The following is an 18,358-nucleotide window of genomic DNA, read 5'->3' as shown; positions in this document are numbered from 1 at the left end:
GGCATTAGAAAAAGGAAAATCAAAATTGGATCGATTTTGATCGGTTTTGAGAAAAATGAAATCGATACTGGATTGAACCAAACCTGGTATCGGACCAAACCCACTGGTTCGGTTTTTTCACACCTACTCTTCATCATTGGCCTATTTTCATAAATGCCAAAAGCCCCTCTAGCTTGGATGACAAGTGGTGTGGCCCTTGTCCTAAACTAAAACCCTAATTGGCCCTTGCCATTTCCCTCATGTGGTCTAGGTTTAATGAACCCTAATTAAAGACAAGGGGCGTGTGGTTTCTTATGGCTGAAACCCTAAGCTTGTTTCATCATGTCTTGAACCTTTGGCTTGTGCATGGATGCCATTTGGCATAGGGCGTGCGTGCATGTGTTTTCCCTAGCTGAAACCTCTTTATCTTCCTCATTATTGCCCTCTCCTAGGAACTCCAGCATTTTGTGCATGCATGACAAATGGCTAATTGGGGGTTGGTTCTTCATGGTTAGCTTGTAAATCTCCTTAGCAGAAACCCTAAGAGTCTCCTAGAGGCTTATGTCTTCAAATTTTTGTTTACCCCATGCGCCTCTTACACTTCCTCATTATTGGAAATCTCTTAGGTTCTCTCATGCATTAATGCATTGGTGGGTGACGTGTGGCTTTTGGGTAGCCGAAACCCATTCCTCTCGGCTTCCCTTCTTCCAACTTCAAGTCTAGATATAATGAATCCTTGAGTTGAGTGTGCATGTTGGCCATGTGGCATGTAGGTAGGTGAGATAGGCATGTGCCCTAAGTGTGCCGAATCTCGTCTTTCTTCCATCACTCTAGCTCCTTCTAGAAGTCATCTACATGCTTGCCAAGTGGCAGGTTGTTTTATCCAACCGAAATATCCCTTCCCTAGGTCACAAATGATTGAACTTGGGGAATTTAAAGGTCACTATCCCTATCAGGTGCCTCTCATCATAAACAAAACCCTAATTAGGGTTTCTAAGTCCTAAATCTCCTAGTGACCGAATGTCACCAGGTTTATAGGCCTTTAAGTGGGCTTGGGTGCCTAATGCACTAGCAATATGATGGGGCCCATGTCCCTCACTAAATTTCACCTTACCAATTCCCTTTAGGCCAAACTTCTAAATGGGTTAAGGTAAAAAGTAATGAAAGTAATTGGCTAAGTCCAGGTCGTCACATAGGCGCACCAGTTTCGGTAATGTTCAGAGTTGAATTGCCTGCCACTGTTTGACATGATGCTCTTGGGTAAACCAAATCAACATACAATCACTTTCCACAGAAATCTAGTAACGTTCTATGAAGTCATCGTTATTAGCACTTCCGCTTCTGGCCATTTTGTGAAGTAATCACCGACGACAATGATGAACTTTGCTCCTCATTTTCTCGGTGGCAAAAGGCCGATTAGGTCAACTTCCTACTAGGTGAATAGTCAGACGGACATAGATGAATAGTCAGGCAGACATAGAAAAACTCTATTCATCATTTCCACACACCACACACCTCGCTTTTATTTATTTATTATTTTTTTATCTTATCAAATGTGTGGTATATGGATGATGAGTAGAAGAATTCAATTAGTTTAAGAAGAATAAAACAAAAAAATATTTAAAAAAATAAAATAAAATAAGTGTAGTATGATGTATATGGGGATGATGAGTAGCAAAGCTCAAGGGACATAATTGACATTAGTTCTTTAGGTGGGTTGCTCTAGATTGGCGCGTGCAATTGGCATTGGACACATTTCCTGGCAAACTCCTTGGCATCACTAAGGGCATGCAACCAATAGTATTCGGCCCTTATGACTTAAGCTACCAAAGCTCTTCCTCTCGAGTGGTTCCCGAATATCCCCTAATGTACCTCCTCCATGATGTACTGGGCCTCTTCTCTCAATATGCATCTTAGCAGGGGGCCGAGAAGCCTCATTTGTATACCGTGTCGTTGATCATAACGAATCTAGCGACTTTATTCTTAATCTTCTAGGTCTCTTCTTTACCGAGCGGTATTTCATCAGTGGTTAAAGAATTTAACTATATCACGTGCCCATTTTGGGCTTTTTGAGTTTACTTCTAAAATTTCGAGTCTTATGGTTGGAATCTCAATCGTACGAGTGGTCCCCTTCCATGGTAAGGCTACCTCACCGTTCCTTGATGCTACTCGTGCCAACCTATCAGCTTTCCAGTTGTCCTCCCTCGGTATACAGCTAATTTGAAAGTAATTAGATCAATCGCATCCCTCGTGGACTTCTTGGAGGTATTTTTTGAGTTTCTTGAAAGTCATTGAGAGTCAACTTTCAAGTCGATCACTCTTGCTCCTAAGGCTCCTGCTATGGTGAGTCCTACCAACACCGTCTCATAATCGACCTCATTGTTAGTGATTTTGAATTCGAGTCTTATGGTGTAGTACACTTCGATGTTGTCTTCCATGATCATACATAATCCTACTACCCTTCCAGAACGCTAAGATTAGTCATCTACATACATGTTCCACGACTTCCCTGTAGGAGTTCTTTCTGTTTGTTCAGAAACTTTGGAGAACTCTATTATGAAATTTACCAAGATTCTTTAACAACAGTCCGAGCAACATAATCAATATTGAACTCACTTAGCTTGATTGACTACTTTGAAGACGGCCTAAGGTGTCCAACCATTGTAGTATTTTCTGTAGAGGAGTCTCTGTTACCATTTTTATGGGATGTGCATGGAAGTAAGGTCGTAGACAGCAAGCGGTCATTATTAGCGCAAACGTTAGCATCTCCATTTTAGGGTATCATGCCTCGGCTCCCCTCAAAACTTGGCTGATGTAGTACACTAGCTTTTGAGTGTTTCCCTCTTCTAGTATTAGCACAGTGGATATGGCATTTAGAGTTATTGCGAGATATAAAAGTAGAGGCTCTCCTTGTTTTGTCTAACTCAAGGCTGGGAGACATGATAAGTACTTCTTGAGTTGTACGAATGCCTTCTTGCATACCTCGTCCCAGCCCTATATTCTCTGCAAGACCAGAAAAAATAGGAGACACCTATCGGTCGCCCTCGACACGAATCGGTTGAGTGCCGCTATTTTTCCTATTAGCCTTTGCACCTCGCTCAGGTTCTTCGGTGGATCCATTTCAACAATAGCCTGTAGTTTCTCTAGGTTGACCTTAATTTCCCTTTTTGACATAATAAAACCTAAGAATTTGCCTGACTGCACCCCGAATGCTCATTTAGTAAGGTTAAGCTCCATTTCCTATTGCCGCAACACCTTGAATGCTTCCCTCAAGTCTCTCATGTGTTGTTCTGGTTCTTTAATTTTTACTAGTAAATCATCAATGTAAACCTCCACGTTTTGTTCGATCTAATTCTTAAACATTTTGCTAGTCTCTGGTATATTTCTCCAGCATTTCTCAGGTTGAAGGGCATCTAGCAATATAGCCCCGAGTTGATTATGAACGCTATTTTTCCTTGGTCAACTCCACTCATTCGAATTTGATTGTAGCTAGAGTATGCATCCATCAAACTAAACATTCGATATATTACGGTGGAATCCACGATTAGGTCAATCTGGGGTAGTGGGAAGATGTCTTTTGGGTAGGCCTTATTAAGGCTCGTGAAGTCTACACAGATTCGCCCTTTTCAGTTGGACTTCCTCACTAGCACTACGTTTGAGAGCCATTAAGAATAGTGGGCTTCTCTAATAAAGTCGGTTGCTAGAAGGTGATCAACTTCTTTTGCGATGGCTGCATACTTATCGGTGCTAAAACTCTTTTTTTTTTTGCTTAACTAGTCGTACATCTGGGTTGATACGCAATTGGTGTTCTATAATATTCCTAGCATGTTCCTGTGGTTCCAAGTGAAGACATCCCCATGCTCTGCGAGGAGTTGCCTCAGTAATTGCCTTTCTTCTCCTTTCATCTTGGTTCCTATTCTTACTATGGCTTCGGGGTGAGCTGGGTCCAAGGGGATTAGCTCCAGAGGCTCATCGGCCTCGCCCGGCTTCAGTGCCTCCTCATCTTGAGTTTCCACCTCGTGCACCCCAGTTTAGGGTGGCGGGGGCAGACGTTGGTTGCCCTCTATTTTAGACTCAACCATTCCGATGTCCCTTTCTCCAGTTCTGCCTCCTCATCTTAGTTGGTCACACTATGATCACATCGTATGATGACCAGGTCTTTACCACCAAGAATTTTGTCATCGTGGTGGTTGTGCATGGGTCGGATCTAGCTGATACCAAAAGGGCGATGGAACCAACAGGTTGTATTGTTTCCCCTAAAAAACCTTTTAATTGGGTAGGTGCTAGGCGTAGCAGGTCTTGGTTGATTCTTATCTTTAGAAAAGCATCCCAAAAGAGAATGTATGTCAAGCTACCATTGTCGATAAGTAATCTTTATGTGGTTGTGCTCTTGGTTGCTTTGCTAGTCTTCCAATGCTAAAAATTTCTTCATATCTAATCTTGCAGGCATAGGCCTTCTACCCCGAGGAGGTAGGGCCTCCACCGACAAATCCCCTGGTAATAGTGTGTATTTTCTCGAGGGGAGCGTTTCTTTTTACTTGCCTGTGACTAGTAGCTCAGTCAGGATTCTCCTTCTAGACCCCTCTCCTTCTTGGGTTTTCACTTCTCTGTCGTCTCTGATCTCGGTCTTGCCTTCTTTCACCTACTCACCTTTATGGCGTCGAATTTTGAGCTACTAGGTGCTCGAGCTCACCATTGTCCTACATCTCCTCAATCATGTATTTCTAGGTGTGGTAGTCTTCTTTCCGGTGGCCTTTGGCCTTGTGGTAAGTGCAAAACCACTGAGTCCTTTGACCACGATCATTTGTGTTTGATTCCTTCTCTCTATCTCAAACACTCATTCTAGAGTGTTTAACTCTGGCATTTATCATTTGTGTCATGGTGTCCGCGTCCTACCTCCTTTCATGCGGATTCTTTTTAGTCTTTGAATCCCTTTCTCGATCTTTTCCTTAGCATTTCTCCTTGCTTTGTCTTCTGACTGCTCTATTTTTTATTTTCTCAGTGCGGTCACGGCCTGTAGGGTATTTTTGGCATTGAAAAAATAATCTGCACCTCCATGAATTCGTGCAATGTGGTTGGAGTTTTTCCTGCCATTTCAGTCATGAAGGGGCTTCTAGGCCATATCCCCCCCTAGTAAGGTTGATCACGTGATCTCTTCATCCTGATCATCTGCCATCATGTGCTCCTTGTTGAAACGAGTGAGATAGGCTTTTAGGCTCTCATCTTCCCACTGTTTAATGGAGAGGAGATACCCAACCGGTCTCCCTCTTCTTCTACTTCCATGAATTGGGTTAGGAACTGTCTAATTTCTCGAAATTGTCTATGGAACCTGGCTACAACGATATGAACCATGTGTGCTTTGAATGTTTCTAGATGTTCAACAGGGGCCTTGGATCTATCATGCATCTCAACCAATAGGACCTTGAACTTTGGCGGGAGCGACACTGCCATGACGTCTGTACTATATGGAAGGTCGATGCTAGTGAGGAGTTGGCCTACTGATGAGGATGCACGTATCTTTCTAGCCATTCTTCGTATTTATCCATGAGGCATAGTAAGTTTTAGTGCATTCTTCTCTTTTCCTCATCACCCGAGAGTGATTTGCTCGTGCTCTGTGATTCTACTTCCATCCAATCAACATGACTTGGAGTGGTGTCTTCCCCAAAGGCAGCATTCTTACATTTTAGGTCCTCATTTTCTCGCTGGAGGGCTTCCAATTCTACAATTGCTTTTCTTAGCTTCTCTTCCTTCTTCGCTAATCTTCCTTCCATATACATGGGGGTGGTTTCTTGGTCCTAGGTTGCTTGGGAGCGTGTTGTAACAAGCATGTGAAAGCACGTTGAGAGAGAGAGAGAGAGAGAAAGATCCCACAGACGGCGTCAACATTGTGAACGTGTTTCGCATCTATCAACACTTCTCGTCACCTACACCCAAAAACTCAAGGAAGACCTGAAGGGTATTAAATTCCTCCAATGCCTAAATTAGATAACTAAAGTAATCAATGAAAGTTTTGCTAGATCTAATTTTTCACATACCTTGGTTGAGAGCCACCTTTATTATTTATAGAGCAGAAAAAGATAGGCTTAAGCCCGCGTAACTGTTTTTTGAATTTCTTCTCAATCCTATTTCTCCCGCTCTCAGTATCGACCCCAATGAGAAATATTTAAATCTCCCTACTTTGGTTGTGCAGTTGGATTGTTCTCCGAACATGTTGGGCAGTTTGGGGGTTGGTCCTTATCTCACCGTGAGGTTGGATGGTCCTTAACATGTGGGTTATCTATATTGGGCTCTCCGGGTCTTTTAGTCGTAAGATTAGCGCATTAGCATTAGATTATACAAATGCAAATGTAAAATTTGCATAATATAACATGATTTTGAATTTGGCTATTCCATTTAAAACTTATTCCTACATTGGATTATCCATATATTAGTCAAAATAATAATAAAATATTATAAATTTAATAATAATTTTTTTTCAATTTTTTTTGTTTTATTAATTTTTTTTCATAGATTAAGAGCCATATGGAAATATTAATATTATACAATATTAGACTTGGATAAAGATATAGATGGGTTTTGGAGTGCAGCAAATACCTTTTAAATATTTCAAACAACACCATTGAAAAAAACATCTATTACATTTTTATCTATAAAAAACATCATTGAGAAAAACACAAATCATCACTAATGTTCAACACATTTCAGCCCATCACAAAAATATACACACCTCCAAAAGTCGGCCCATTACAAAAATATACGCACCTCCAAAACTTAGCCCATCACTAATGTTACTGTCCATCACAAAAAATAAAGACAATGTCCTCCAAGATTCAGGTTTCTGTACATAATAACCCAGGTTAGCATGTTTCTTCATCATATTCACCTCTGGTAATATGCAAGTCAGGTCAAAGAGTCTTCAAGTAGTCATGAGCTTCCTTGATACAAAGATTTCCAGTGCGAATGATACGCTAGATCAAACAGTTTGTGAAAAATCGTGATTATTTGAGGAGTTGGATGCCACGAGAACAACTCAAACAGTTTTCCTTTTCCTTCAAGTTTCTGCCATTTTGATTTAGTGTGGTGTACCTTTTGACTATCCTCAACGCTAGTGCCATATTATGGGGTAGTAGAGTGTGTTGTGACTATTCAAATGAGAATATGATTCCTATATGTTAATTCTGTTTTGGGGTATTTTGTTTTGTAAGTCAGCTCTTACAAAGTAACATGGCAAAAGAAAACCAACAGCCTGAAGTAAAATCATTGAGTTCAAAATTTGGGAACAAGCATGTAATTCAAGATAACATAACTGATATTCCATTTTAATCCTTTACAATTAGCTGCTGACTAATAATGATGCATTGACAATTTCACAGTTAAAATGAAGTTGCAAACTTCAAAAATCTTCATGACGGGTTTCCTTTCTCTAAGCATCACACTTGGATTTTCAATCTCTCTTCTAATTTTCTCTGATTCATCAGCAAAGACTAAAAAGAACTCGAAAACTTAGAATTTGTAAAGGGTGAAACCATAGGCACAACCTGCAATCATACGATCCCTCATTTTTCTTTTCCTTTTCTTTTTCCTTTCCACCGAAAGAAAATTTTCACTTCCACCAATAATTCAGTAAACTATAAACGAAACACACGAAGATTCAAGTTTCATACGAAGTTAACCCATTATCTCTCAGTTTGGGTCCTCAGAAAACTACAAGAAAATACCATTTGGCCTGTAAAAGCCAATTCCAATAAACAAAACGTATAACTCTAAAAACAAAGAAACTCTAAATTGCATTTTTCCGCTCTTTCCTTTGTTTTTTCACCCAACCAAACAAAAGGGTTGCATTCCTCAAGACAAAATAAACCCAAAACGCAAAAAAAAAAAAAAAAAAAAAAAAAAAAAAAAAAAAAAAAAAAAAAAAAAAAAAAATCACCAACATAATCCAATAAAAGAAAAACCTAGAATCAACTATCGCAACCAAATTTGAAAGAACTTAGGTCTTTTAATCAAGCCCAAACTCAATTAACAAAAAAGAAAAGAAAACCTCAAGGACAATGGAAATCGGGAAAAGCCAAAAAGGAAAGTACATGAAGATTTCCTTGAGTTCTAGCGTGATTTATATGGGGAAGAGTGAGTTTATGAGGTTGGGTTTAACGAAACCTTAAAAATCACTGGGTTCGGTAACATATATTATGGACTGCAAGAGAGAAACCGAAAGGAAAGGCAGTGATTTTTATTGGTGATGAGAAATGAAAGAAACTTAGAAAGGAAGAAAGGAGAAATAGAGGGGAAAACCCGCAGGAGAGAAATAAGTTAGGGAGATGGAGAATCGGGTGAGAGAAAGTATTTTTTTATTCTATTTAATCTAGCTACAGTTAAATCCAAATATAATCCACAACACTAATTTACTGTAACTCAAAGCTGCTGTCATTTTCTTTACATTTACATAATCCAATGCAGTATATTTTTTGACTCTAGTATCCAAAGATTCCAAACTCTTCATTTTCTTTAGATTTGCATAATTCAATGCCAATGCTCTAAGCCAATTACGAGTGGATGGCCCTTCCAAACCCCTTTTATCTCTCTTAATATAATATATTTGTGTTACAACATGTTGATTAAAAAAATGGAAAAAGAACCATTTACATCTTTTAAATGGGTTTCATCCATGAATCAACCAGAAATTAATTAACACTTGGCTTTATTTGATTAGCTGATGTAATCCACCTTTCCATCCTCTGGTTTTTGACAATTTAATGATTTATGTATGGCTGTGATCGAACTGTTCTATGCATAAAACAAATTGGTGTTAACACAACGTGGAACATCTTCTTCCCTCGGCTGCTGTGGAGCAGTAAGCCTTTCAACCAATTTATCCAAGGCCTCCTTCATCCACCCATGTTGACAAACTTCTCTGGCTTCGGCCGCCGTCATCTATATGCATGGAAAAGATTTTCATGAAATAGATAATTAGGATACAAATTTTAAACATCTTTTTTATTCTAATTTTCTTTTTAAATTTCTAAAACAAAAATAATCTAATCATCTATCTTTTGTGAAAATAAACAAAAATAAAAAAACATTCATTTAAGAAAACAGCCCTAAAACACACACACACATATATATATATATATATAGATATATATCTCAAAAGAAAAGATTTTTAAGTGCCCTTCCCAAGTTTCACAAATTCTAGTATATATGTCTAAAAAAAATTTTATCCAAACGACTTCATAATTTCCATCAATTTTCATAAAACCCAATAAGAAACATGCCTCAAATTTTTTCTAAAAACTTCCAAATTTTGTCGAATTAAAAAAAAAAAAGAAAAAAGAAAAAATTCATTGAGCAAAAATATACCCAAATCCTCCTGCGGAAATTCTTCTCAGGCCAGAGATCAAGTTGCTCTTTCACCAATAAAGCGAACATGTAGCCTTCATAATATGTTGCATAACGTTTGCTAATGAAGCTCCATTTGCCCAACTCACACTGTCATATGCATCGATCAAAAGAGCATATATCATTCAAAAAATAATATAAGTAATATCAAAGTTAGATTCAGAAGTCCAAAAACACGAGTTTGACCAGGGATGCTTAAATACGTGTGTGTGTGTGTGTGTGTGTGTGTGTGTATATATATATATACATACATACATACATACATACATACATACATACAGATTGATTCTCATATATTCTATATAATATGCATATATGGGACATGCCACATGACTAACCTCGACATTGCCACGAACCCCGGCTTCCTCGAGTGACTCTCTTGAAGCTGCTTCTTCCAGTGATTCGTCAAGTTCCCAACCACCCTAATGATAAAGACATTTAAAGTGTTAACGAAAAATCGAATCAAATAAAAAGCAGTCTGAACAAAATATGCTTTCTGTTTCTAATAAATATTCATTAAGAATGGATCGGCCAACTACCGTACCTTGGGGAATGTCAATCCTTGGCCTTTCTGTGAACTAATCACAAGGACTTCTAATTCTGTGTCAATAGTGTTACCACCACTGCCATTTTTATATCGGTAAGGAATGCATCTGCATCATTAATTAAGCATAAAATAATAGATAAATTAGCCAATAAATACAGATCAAAGGCCCAAAACTATAAAACACTAAGGTAGTTCAATTTCCTAGCAAAAAAGAATAGAACAAGAACCGAAAACCAAACAAAATAGTTTTGCAAAAAATCAAGAAAAGCTCGAAATAAGGTCAGAGAGAGAGAGAGAGAGAGGCCACAATCCATATGGATCCATGTAATTAAGAAAAGCTTAAAAATATTCCTGAAGATTAGTACTATAGATGGGGTACGTACGTGCATCCATTATAATATTTCTGTTCAAACAAGGAGGCGTAAGAAAACAAAAACCAAAACAGAAAAGAAGAAGAAAGAAATAAAAAGGAATACGAAACCTGTAGGCATCATGCAGAAAGAGGTGAAAAACATGGAGAAATGAGCCAATAGAATAATAATATTATTATTATTATTATTATTATTACAGAATGAAAGTGAACTAACCCTGCAACTTGGCGGCAACCCAAGTTGTTGTATCTTTGGGACTCTCTTCCTGTGCGAGAAACCAAACAAGCCATCTTGTTCCAAGTGCTTGCAGAGAATCTGTGGAGTCCTAAAACAAAATCCAAAACGGAAAAGAAGGTCTAATATTTCTGAAAGAAGAAAAACCCTCGAAGCCTCGTGATTTCTATAACCCGATCAGACGACCTGAATATGAACAAAACCACATAAGAGAATTGTGATCTCAAATCATATAAGAGTGAGATTCAGGTGAAAACAGGGTGGCAATGGACAGTTATGTACTTGTTTTCTGATTTATAAAGAAAGAGTTGGATAAACAAAAGGCTGCGGATAGGCTATTTATAGAGACAGGGTATATGAAAGGAAGGACCGTGGTGCGGACAATGGACGCGTACAACTACAAGTTGACTGTCACCACTGAGCTAATTCGACGCGTCATGCATTAATCCCAGATGGATTTACAGTAAAAAAGTGTGTGTTGTGTGTGTGAGCTTTGACTCTCTCTCTCTCTCTCGCGCCGTCGCTCGTCGTTCGCCGTAGACTCGTATTTCTGTTTCCGGGTGGGTTCGTGGCCAATATTCCTGAATATTATACGCGGTTGGACGTAGAAAGCTGTAAGACCATGATATAACTTCGTACGAGCTATTTATTGATTTGATAGAATTATTTTAAAAAGTCAAGGTTTTAATAAGAACATCTTTGAATATTTATAAAAATGATTAAGAAAAGTCAAGTTTCTTTTTATTAGAAAAAAAAAAAGAAAAGAAAAGCACGCAATTAAAAAAATACAGTATATTCCTCGTAATTCATTATCAATTTATTTATCTATATTAATGTATCTATTTATGTATATGTGAAAATATAAACTATATAAAGTACCATATATAGATTAGAGATTTGATTTAATTTGTAAATTTGTAGACAAGGCAAACGTGAGGACCGCGCCCAGCAAGGGTTAAGAACTCCCCACGGGAAGCAATAATGTAGCTGTGCAAAAGACTCGTAATCTCATGTGTAAAGGAAAGTCCTGTCGAACAGTCAAGTTGAGCAAAATTTAGGCAAGCAAGCGTTACTTTTGGGCGAGCAATGATAAGGCCACCAAAGGTATATATACAGATTAAACACAAGGTGAGCTGCTAACAATGGTTAGGCGGACAATGCGAGTCGGGCGAGTTCGAAAGCGAGCAGAGACACTCGGGCGATCAAAGGGTAAGTGAGCTGGAGTTTGAAACGTGTACCATGAGCAAAAACAAACTCAAGCAAAATACTCAGGATACGTTACTCGCCTCATATCCGAGCCAAATGCAAAGTTTAGGATAGAGTGAGGACAATTATAAGAAATTTGGAAGTGTTCATAAAACAAGCATATCATGCTCCCATGGAATTTTCAAACTCAAACGGCGACATTTATGAGGAGCACGTGTAAGCTAGAAGGAATCACAGACTCGATACTATGCATCTAACCATCGTAGAAGCTTTCTGCCACGTCGGCAACAATCATAAGCTGCAGGCTGAGCTTCCTATCTCCTTGACCGAACTTCTTAGACACGCAGAGCACGTCCACTCTGTCTTTGTCACCCTTTCCATCCGCGTACGCTTGGACAGTGGATACTCTTCCATTAATCAGCTAACCTTCGTCAAGAATTGGGTCTCACTTCCACACACCAAGTTTTCATAAACCCAAAAACACTGACGGCCTCTCACTCTCTCTCTCTCTCTCTCTCTCTATTTATATATATATAAAGCCAATCCCCAACGATTGACTGAGTGAGAACTCCCTACCGATTTAGGATCTTCTCCATGACAACTCCACTAATGACGGTTTATGATTGTGAGTGTGCTGTAATATGACTTATTATAATATTGTCTTTGAAATTCTAAAGCATAACCAATTTTTAATGTCTCGATTCTTAGGTTTCCCAGATGGATTTTGTATTACTATGTTTGATAGCCGTTTTAAAAAAAAGACGGTTTATTGTTGAGGATGTTTTCTATCTTATGCGTGTAAGTGGATCACAATCTCAAACTGATATATATAAGACATTATCTTAGCGGAGCTTCTTTGGTTAATTTGAAGCATTTAAAAATTGAGTAACGTCCATTAAGTTGTCGCTGAACGATAACGGGTTTGAACAAGATGGTAATGCTCTTGGGTCAAAGCCATGGCCTCTCGACTAGTGGAGTGTGAAGCCAAGCATTTCTCATAACGAAATCACATGTTTGGTCATTACCCGTGACGTGGCGAAGGGAGCTAGAGTCTGTGTGCATTCATTTTTGGGGAGATCGTGGTACACACGTTAATAAAAAGAATGAGTTAGATGGTTTCATGCTGTTGAATGGACCTAGGGTCCTCGGGTTAAAGTCTTATGTGACATTTTGGGCATTGGATGCTTAGTAACTACTTTGTGATTTGTGGTTACTTGAATTGTTTGGAGGTTTCCACTCAAAAAGTAATATTTATTACTCGATTTTCTCTTGAGCCTTACTTATTATCTTAGTTTCCATTCACTTGCAATTTTAGTTTTGCCATGAAATATAACTGACTGAAGTTTTTCACGAAATCTCATTGTGATACTCTCACTGCAGTTTTACTCTTTAGAATCGTAGATTTTGAAACAGCTATAGGGAAAAAGGTTGATTATGAGCAAGAAGATTAGGTGCAGCTTGAGGATTAGTACGGGGCTATCTCGGTTTTGGGTTTTCACCTTTCTATAATAATTATGTTTACTAATTCAAGCTAGTTGATGAACAATTATGGTTGGTAATAACATGACTATGGTGGAGATGTGAGTTATGGATAATTTGATGTGTTGAAATTGTTCTCTGGCACTATCATTGACATATATCTCGGTTCTTTGTACTACAAGAACTGTTACTCATGTACAGAACATACGAGCACGCAATGTCCTACAAAATGAAACGGGTATAACTAGTCCGATGTACATCCCAACATCGCGACATTTCGCCAAGCCACGAGCGAGGGCTGGGGCGTCACAACATATATCATAAATAATATATTATGTGACAAAAAGATTTTATTAAAAGGTTAATGACTTTTATTTTTATTAGTTTATAAAGACAATTTATCAATTGTTTTTAAAAATAACTACGTAGCAATTATTGTTTATAAGACAAATCAATTAATGAAATAGCTTATTGACATAGCCAAACCATTTCGAACAATAATTAAGTTTAAATTCAATCAGAAACTCAAACTTGACTCATGCTTGAAAAGAGTCTAAACTACTCAAATTTGAGCACTCAATACTTATTTGGATTACAATCCTAATAATTAGAATTAGAACTTTCAAAACATGCTCACGTGTATCTAGATAAGAGAGATTATTTTTTTTTTCCATTTTAAATTTTATCATCTTTACTCACACTTACTAGACCATGTGGTATCTTTTAAGCGCCTAATGTTTAAGTGATTGATATGTAAAACTATAGAGACACTCATTTCTTCCCATAAAACTCATCCTGGATTTTATAAGGAGTTACCTCACTCCTCCTTTTAAGGTGGCCTTTTATGAGGAGGAATGGGTGCATCTATAAAATGACTTAAAATGTATCACATTAACAAGTGTAATAGGGATAGTGAGATCTAAGATGAAGATTAGCATTATTCTAAAGCAGATTCACTTCATTTCTCTCTCCCTTCTAAATGATCAACAACCATTCCTTATTTTGCTGGCTGAATTTTCTTTTCATTGGTTTATGAACTTCTCTTTACTTCTATTTTCTTTTCGAGGAAACAATGCTTGAGCATCAGCTCCAAGACAAAAATACTTGGAACGGTCCCTAGACCTCTAACCCTCTAACATACATGTTATTGGATGCAAGTCAATCACTTAAATGGAGCCCAAAACTAATAAAATGATTAAATGTTTGAAAGCAAAGGTTGTTGACCAGGATATCATTAAGTTGATGGGTGGAGTTTTCTAAGACCCTTTCGAAATCCAGTTCAATTTGCATGGCATTGGCACAATGATGTCAAAAATGGATTTTTGCATTGCCACTTTCTAGAACTATTTTCATGGATTAACCTTCTAGCTTCGCTAATATTGATTTTTCAAATAATGTTTGCAAACTTAACAAAGTTTTCTAGGGTCTTAAGAAAACTAAAAAAGCTGATTTGATAGGTTTTGCTCTTTTCTTCTTAATTTGACTTCTTTACAGTATGGCTAATCCTTTCCTATTTACCAATCATCATGCTCATAGCTCTCTTGTTCAACTAATATTGGTCGATGAGATTATTCTCTTAAGATCTAGTTATTCTTTGCTTGATAACTTTGTTGAGGTCTTATTTTTTAGATTTTCAATGAATGACGTGGTCCTTTACATTATTACTTGGGTAGGCATTGAGGTCAACCCAATTGCTGATGGTTTAGTTCTTTGTTAATCTGAGTATGCTTTGGATAACTTGATAGATCTCACATGACAGATGCAAGCCTCTACCTAGAAAAAGTGAGTTTTTCATACATATTGATGGTAGAGCCCACTTTTTTATAAAGGTTCTGCACGAGATTTGTATATTTGGAGTTTGTAAATATCATTATCATAATGCATGGTTTTAAATAGCTTAGCATCACATGATGGCCAAACCTTTCCTTATTGACTCACTATAACATGATCAATGAGATCCTACATTATCTCCACAACCCAAATAACTTGGGAATGCATCTTCACTCAACATGAAATATGGAGCTTAATTCTTTCTTTAATGCTGACTAGGCTGGCTGTTTTACATCTCTTTGTTCCATTACAAACTACTGTGGATTACTTGAAAGCATCCTCATCTCTTAGTTCTTTAAGAAATGACCAACTATTTCAAAGTCTAGCTTCAAGGTTGAGTATTGTGTTATGAACCATACAATTGCTAAATTAACTTTGTTCTTCTTCATACTTATGTGATCTTAATGTTATCTTACTTTCACCTACACATCTTGTTTTGTGATAGCATAAGTAGTTAATCTTTTTTTTAATGCATATAATAGGCATATTGAAATTGATTACCATTATGTGTAGGAACGTATGGCCCTTGGTGTGAGGAATGTGCCAAAACGAGGGAATGAATCCCCTCACAAGGGCAAGATGCTGGTGATAAGGAGACAAACGAGCAAGAAACGTACAACCAGGTGGAAGTAAGGCGAGTAGCACACTATAGAGAGCCTCGAAGCACAGCGCGACGAAGGAAGGTTTGCCCTACATTAGGTGAGCAAAGGATGTGCTGGCCAGCAACAACAAGGGTAAGCCTAGTGCAAAGCTGGGAGCACTCCGAGCTAATATGGAGGAGTTCAAAAGGTAGTCAATGTAGTACCCAAGGCCCATGCTCCCTCAGAGATGGAATAGTAGGAGCACACCTAGGGAAAAGAAATTCGGACCTACAAGCTATATCGACCTCAAAAGTATGGCCTAACGCCACGTGAGAGACCCTCATAACGGAAATGACTACGGGTTTGGTCCTAAGGCAAGCCATAGAGATGTTCGTGTGCTATCCCATCAGTTACACAGTCTCTACCATTATTAAAGTTCAAAGGACAAATGGACAATTGAGATCGAAGATGTGATGCCCCCAGACCCCGCTTGGGATTGGACGGTGACTGAAGCGTCGGGACATGTAACTCAAGGCTACATACCTCCGTACATGACAGTTAGGATGCAATGCACATATTACATTCTAGCAGTATGCAATAAATCGCAGCAAAAAAATTCTTTTAAATCTAAGTAAGAATTATAGCAATTGTAAAATAGTATGGTAACATAAACTAATCATCCCAAAAGATTTCATTTTTGTTCAAGTTACTCCCAAAGCAGATACCATTTTGAAATCTCCCAAAACAAAGGGATCTTCAAAATAAACCATAAATTCCTCTGTTTTTCATTTTCATCTATAAAAAAAAAAAAAAAAAAAAAAAAAAAAAAAAAAAAAACCTACAAGGCCATCTTTATTTTGCCTTGTCTTTGTTCAGTATCCTTCTAAGAGTTGTAGCACTTCTGTAATGAACTAGTCGGTAGCTTCAAACCTTTCCACTATAGAAAGCTCTGATGAGCTCTCAGAGCTCCTCGGGGCCTCCTTGATTATTCGGGGTGCTGGCCTCTTGCGCTTCCCCATAGTTGGTCTCCTCCTATCATGTAACAACTTCTACTATTTCGAGTTTGGGAATGGTAGTTGAAACTACCATGGTGAGATTTTCAAGAAATTTTAGTAAGTAAACACATAACATATAATAGATAATATATGCATATAAAGGCAAACCATGAAATGAATGCATGGACATGTACTTGATAAACATGTCTTATGCAACTTTGAACTTAAAAAAAAAAAAAAAAAACAAACATTTTTCCATCTTTTTATATTGATCATTATATATGTAACATATCTTTTAGCTCATTGCCTTGTTCATTTCTTGTAACATATAGTTGGAAACCTCACAGCTTCTCTATGCACCGTTGGTTTCCCGCTAGTTACCGGATCATCCAACAACCCACTTGACCGTGGTGACTAGATCATAATCTTTTAACTTATACAACAGTTCGCATATTTCGCCTTTACCGTATTTTCAATGTTTTACATCCACTAGCTTTAGGTGTTACTCCACTCTGGTATCCTTTCCACAAGGATCTATTCGAGGTCTGCTGATGATTCTTTGTCGACCCAAGAGCTACCACTCCATTTTAAACACTCCATAGTGGATAGAGGAGTTCCACTAGGATATTTTCCAGTCTTAGCATTTGGGGTTATGATAAAACATATATAGACTCTTTTCTTTGAAAACAATTTGCAATCCAAATGCATGTGACATGAGACTTGTAATACTTTTTTTTTTCATGGACCATATGAACATGTGAATGCCGTGAGTCATGCAATCATGTAGTCAAACATTGAACATCTTAAGTTATGGCTTGAAAATATTAGAATATTCTAATACTCAGTTCACAACATAGGCAAAGCACTCAACATATGCAAGGACGAACAATGTTTAAACCCAAGTACATACATGTAGATATGGTTGAATTATTGAGACTTTTAAAAACATGCTATAACCAACAACTTCAACCAAGAGAATCCAAGAACATCATAAACAAGTGAGCAGGGTAAGATCATCATGTGAATCCAATTACAGTCAAAAGATTATCATCAATCAACGAGTATATAAGATAGCAACAAGAAATGCAACGTTTATACAACATATACAAATATTATCCAAAGTAAGTTGAGAGTCTACTTACAGAAAATCCGATGAGTTAACAAATAGCAAGCTGAAATATATTAAATAACATTAGACGAGGACATAAGAAAACCCAAATTCGAGTGGATGCATGTGTGAGTGTGTCGGGTCTAGGGCTTACTCCCTCATGGCTCATGAACTCCTTCTCATGGCTAGACAGGTTCCTCATGCATTTGAACTTCACTCATGTGCCCGAACTAGAGAGAGAAAAAGGATCATAATTCAAACTCAAGAGGGTGGCTATGGCCTTCTTCCCTTCCAAAAACTCATGCTTACGTGTATAGTGCTAAAGGTGTATTGGTTGAGAAGAAACCTTAGCCCTATCCCGAATGTCCATGTGCAAAAGAAAGCATGGGTGACCTTCTTCACTCAAAATGGCCATGTGTGTATGTGGATGAGGATGGGCGTATGACTCTTACCGTGCATGTTTCTTCCTCTTGGATGGTGTCACCACTTGCTTCGTTACTCATAAAATTGGTTAGATGAAGGTGGAGGGTGCGTGTGTGGTGTTTAGATGGAGATAAATGGTGAGAAAATGTGAGATAATGGTGTAGCCATGTGGGAGAAGAAGTGACACAAGAGTTTGAATCTAAAATTTG

General features: G+C 37.9%; 1 protein-coding gene across 1 annotated transcript; it reads right to left on the bottom strand.

The window, feature by feature from the left end:
* Positions 1-8,660: 8,660 nt before the first annotated feature.
* On the bottom strand, positions 8,661-10,835 carry LOC121254117 (nudix hydrolase 18, mitochondrial-like). Its single transcript, XM_041154080.1, has 5 exons — positions 10,510-10,835; positions 9,920-10,028; positions 9,714-9,797; positions 9,337-9,465; positions 8,661-8,910 (listed from the first exon to the last, which is right to left on the bottom strand). The coding sequence occupies exons 1-5, from the start codon at positions 10,581-10,583 to the stop codon at positions 8,764-8,766; spliced, it is 543 nt and encodes a 180-aa protein (XP_041010014.1). The 5' UTR covers positions 10,584-10,835; the 3' UTR covers positions 8,661-8,763.
* Positions 10,836-18,358: the final 7,523 nt, after the last annotated feature.

This window comes from Juglans microcarpa x Juglans regia, chromosome 3D, assembly GCF_004785595.1.
Source record: "Juglans microcarpa x Juglans regia isolate MS1-56 chromosome 3D, Jm3101_v1.0, whole genome shotgun sequence".
Classification (NCBI taxonomy): Eukaryota; Viridiplantae; Streptophyta; class Magnoliopsida; order Fagales; family Juglandaceae; genus Juglans; species Juglans microcarpa x Juglans regia.
Note: the sequence above shows the minus strand (reverse complement) of the source record. Positions and strands in the feature narration are given on the sequence as shown.

Coding starts and splice junctions, on each gene's coding strand:
- LOC121254117 (XM_041154080.1), bottom strand. CDS start 10,583: ATGGCTTGTTTGGTTTCTCGCACAGGAAGAGAGTCCCAAAGATACAAC. Junction 9,798..9,919: donor AAGGATTGACATTCCCCAAG/GTACGGTAGTTG, acceptor CTTTATCATTAG/GGTGGTTGGGAACTTGACGA. Junction 9,466..9,713: donor GGGTTCGTGGCAATGTCGAG/GTTAGTCATGTG, acceptor TGCATATGACAG/TGTGAGTTGGGCAAATGGAG.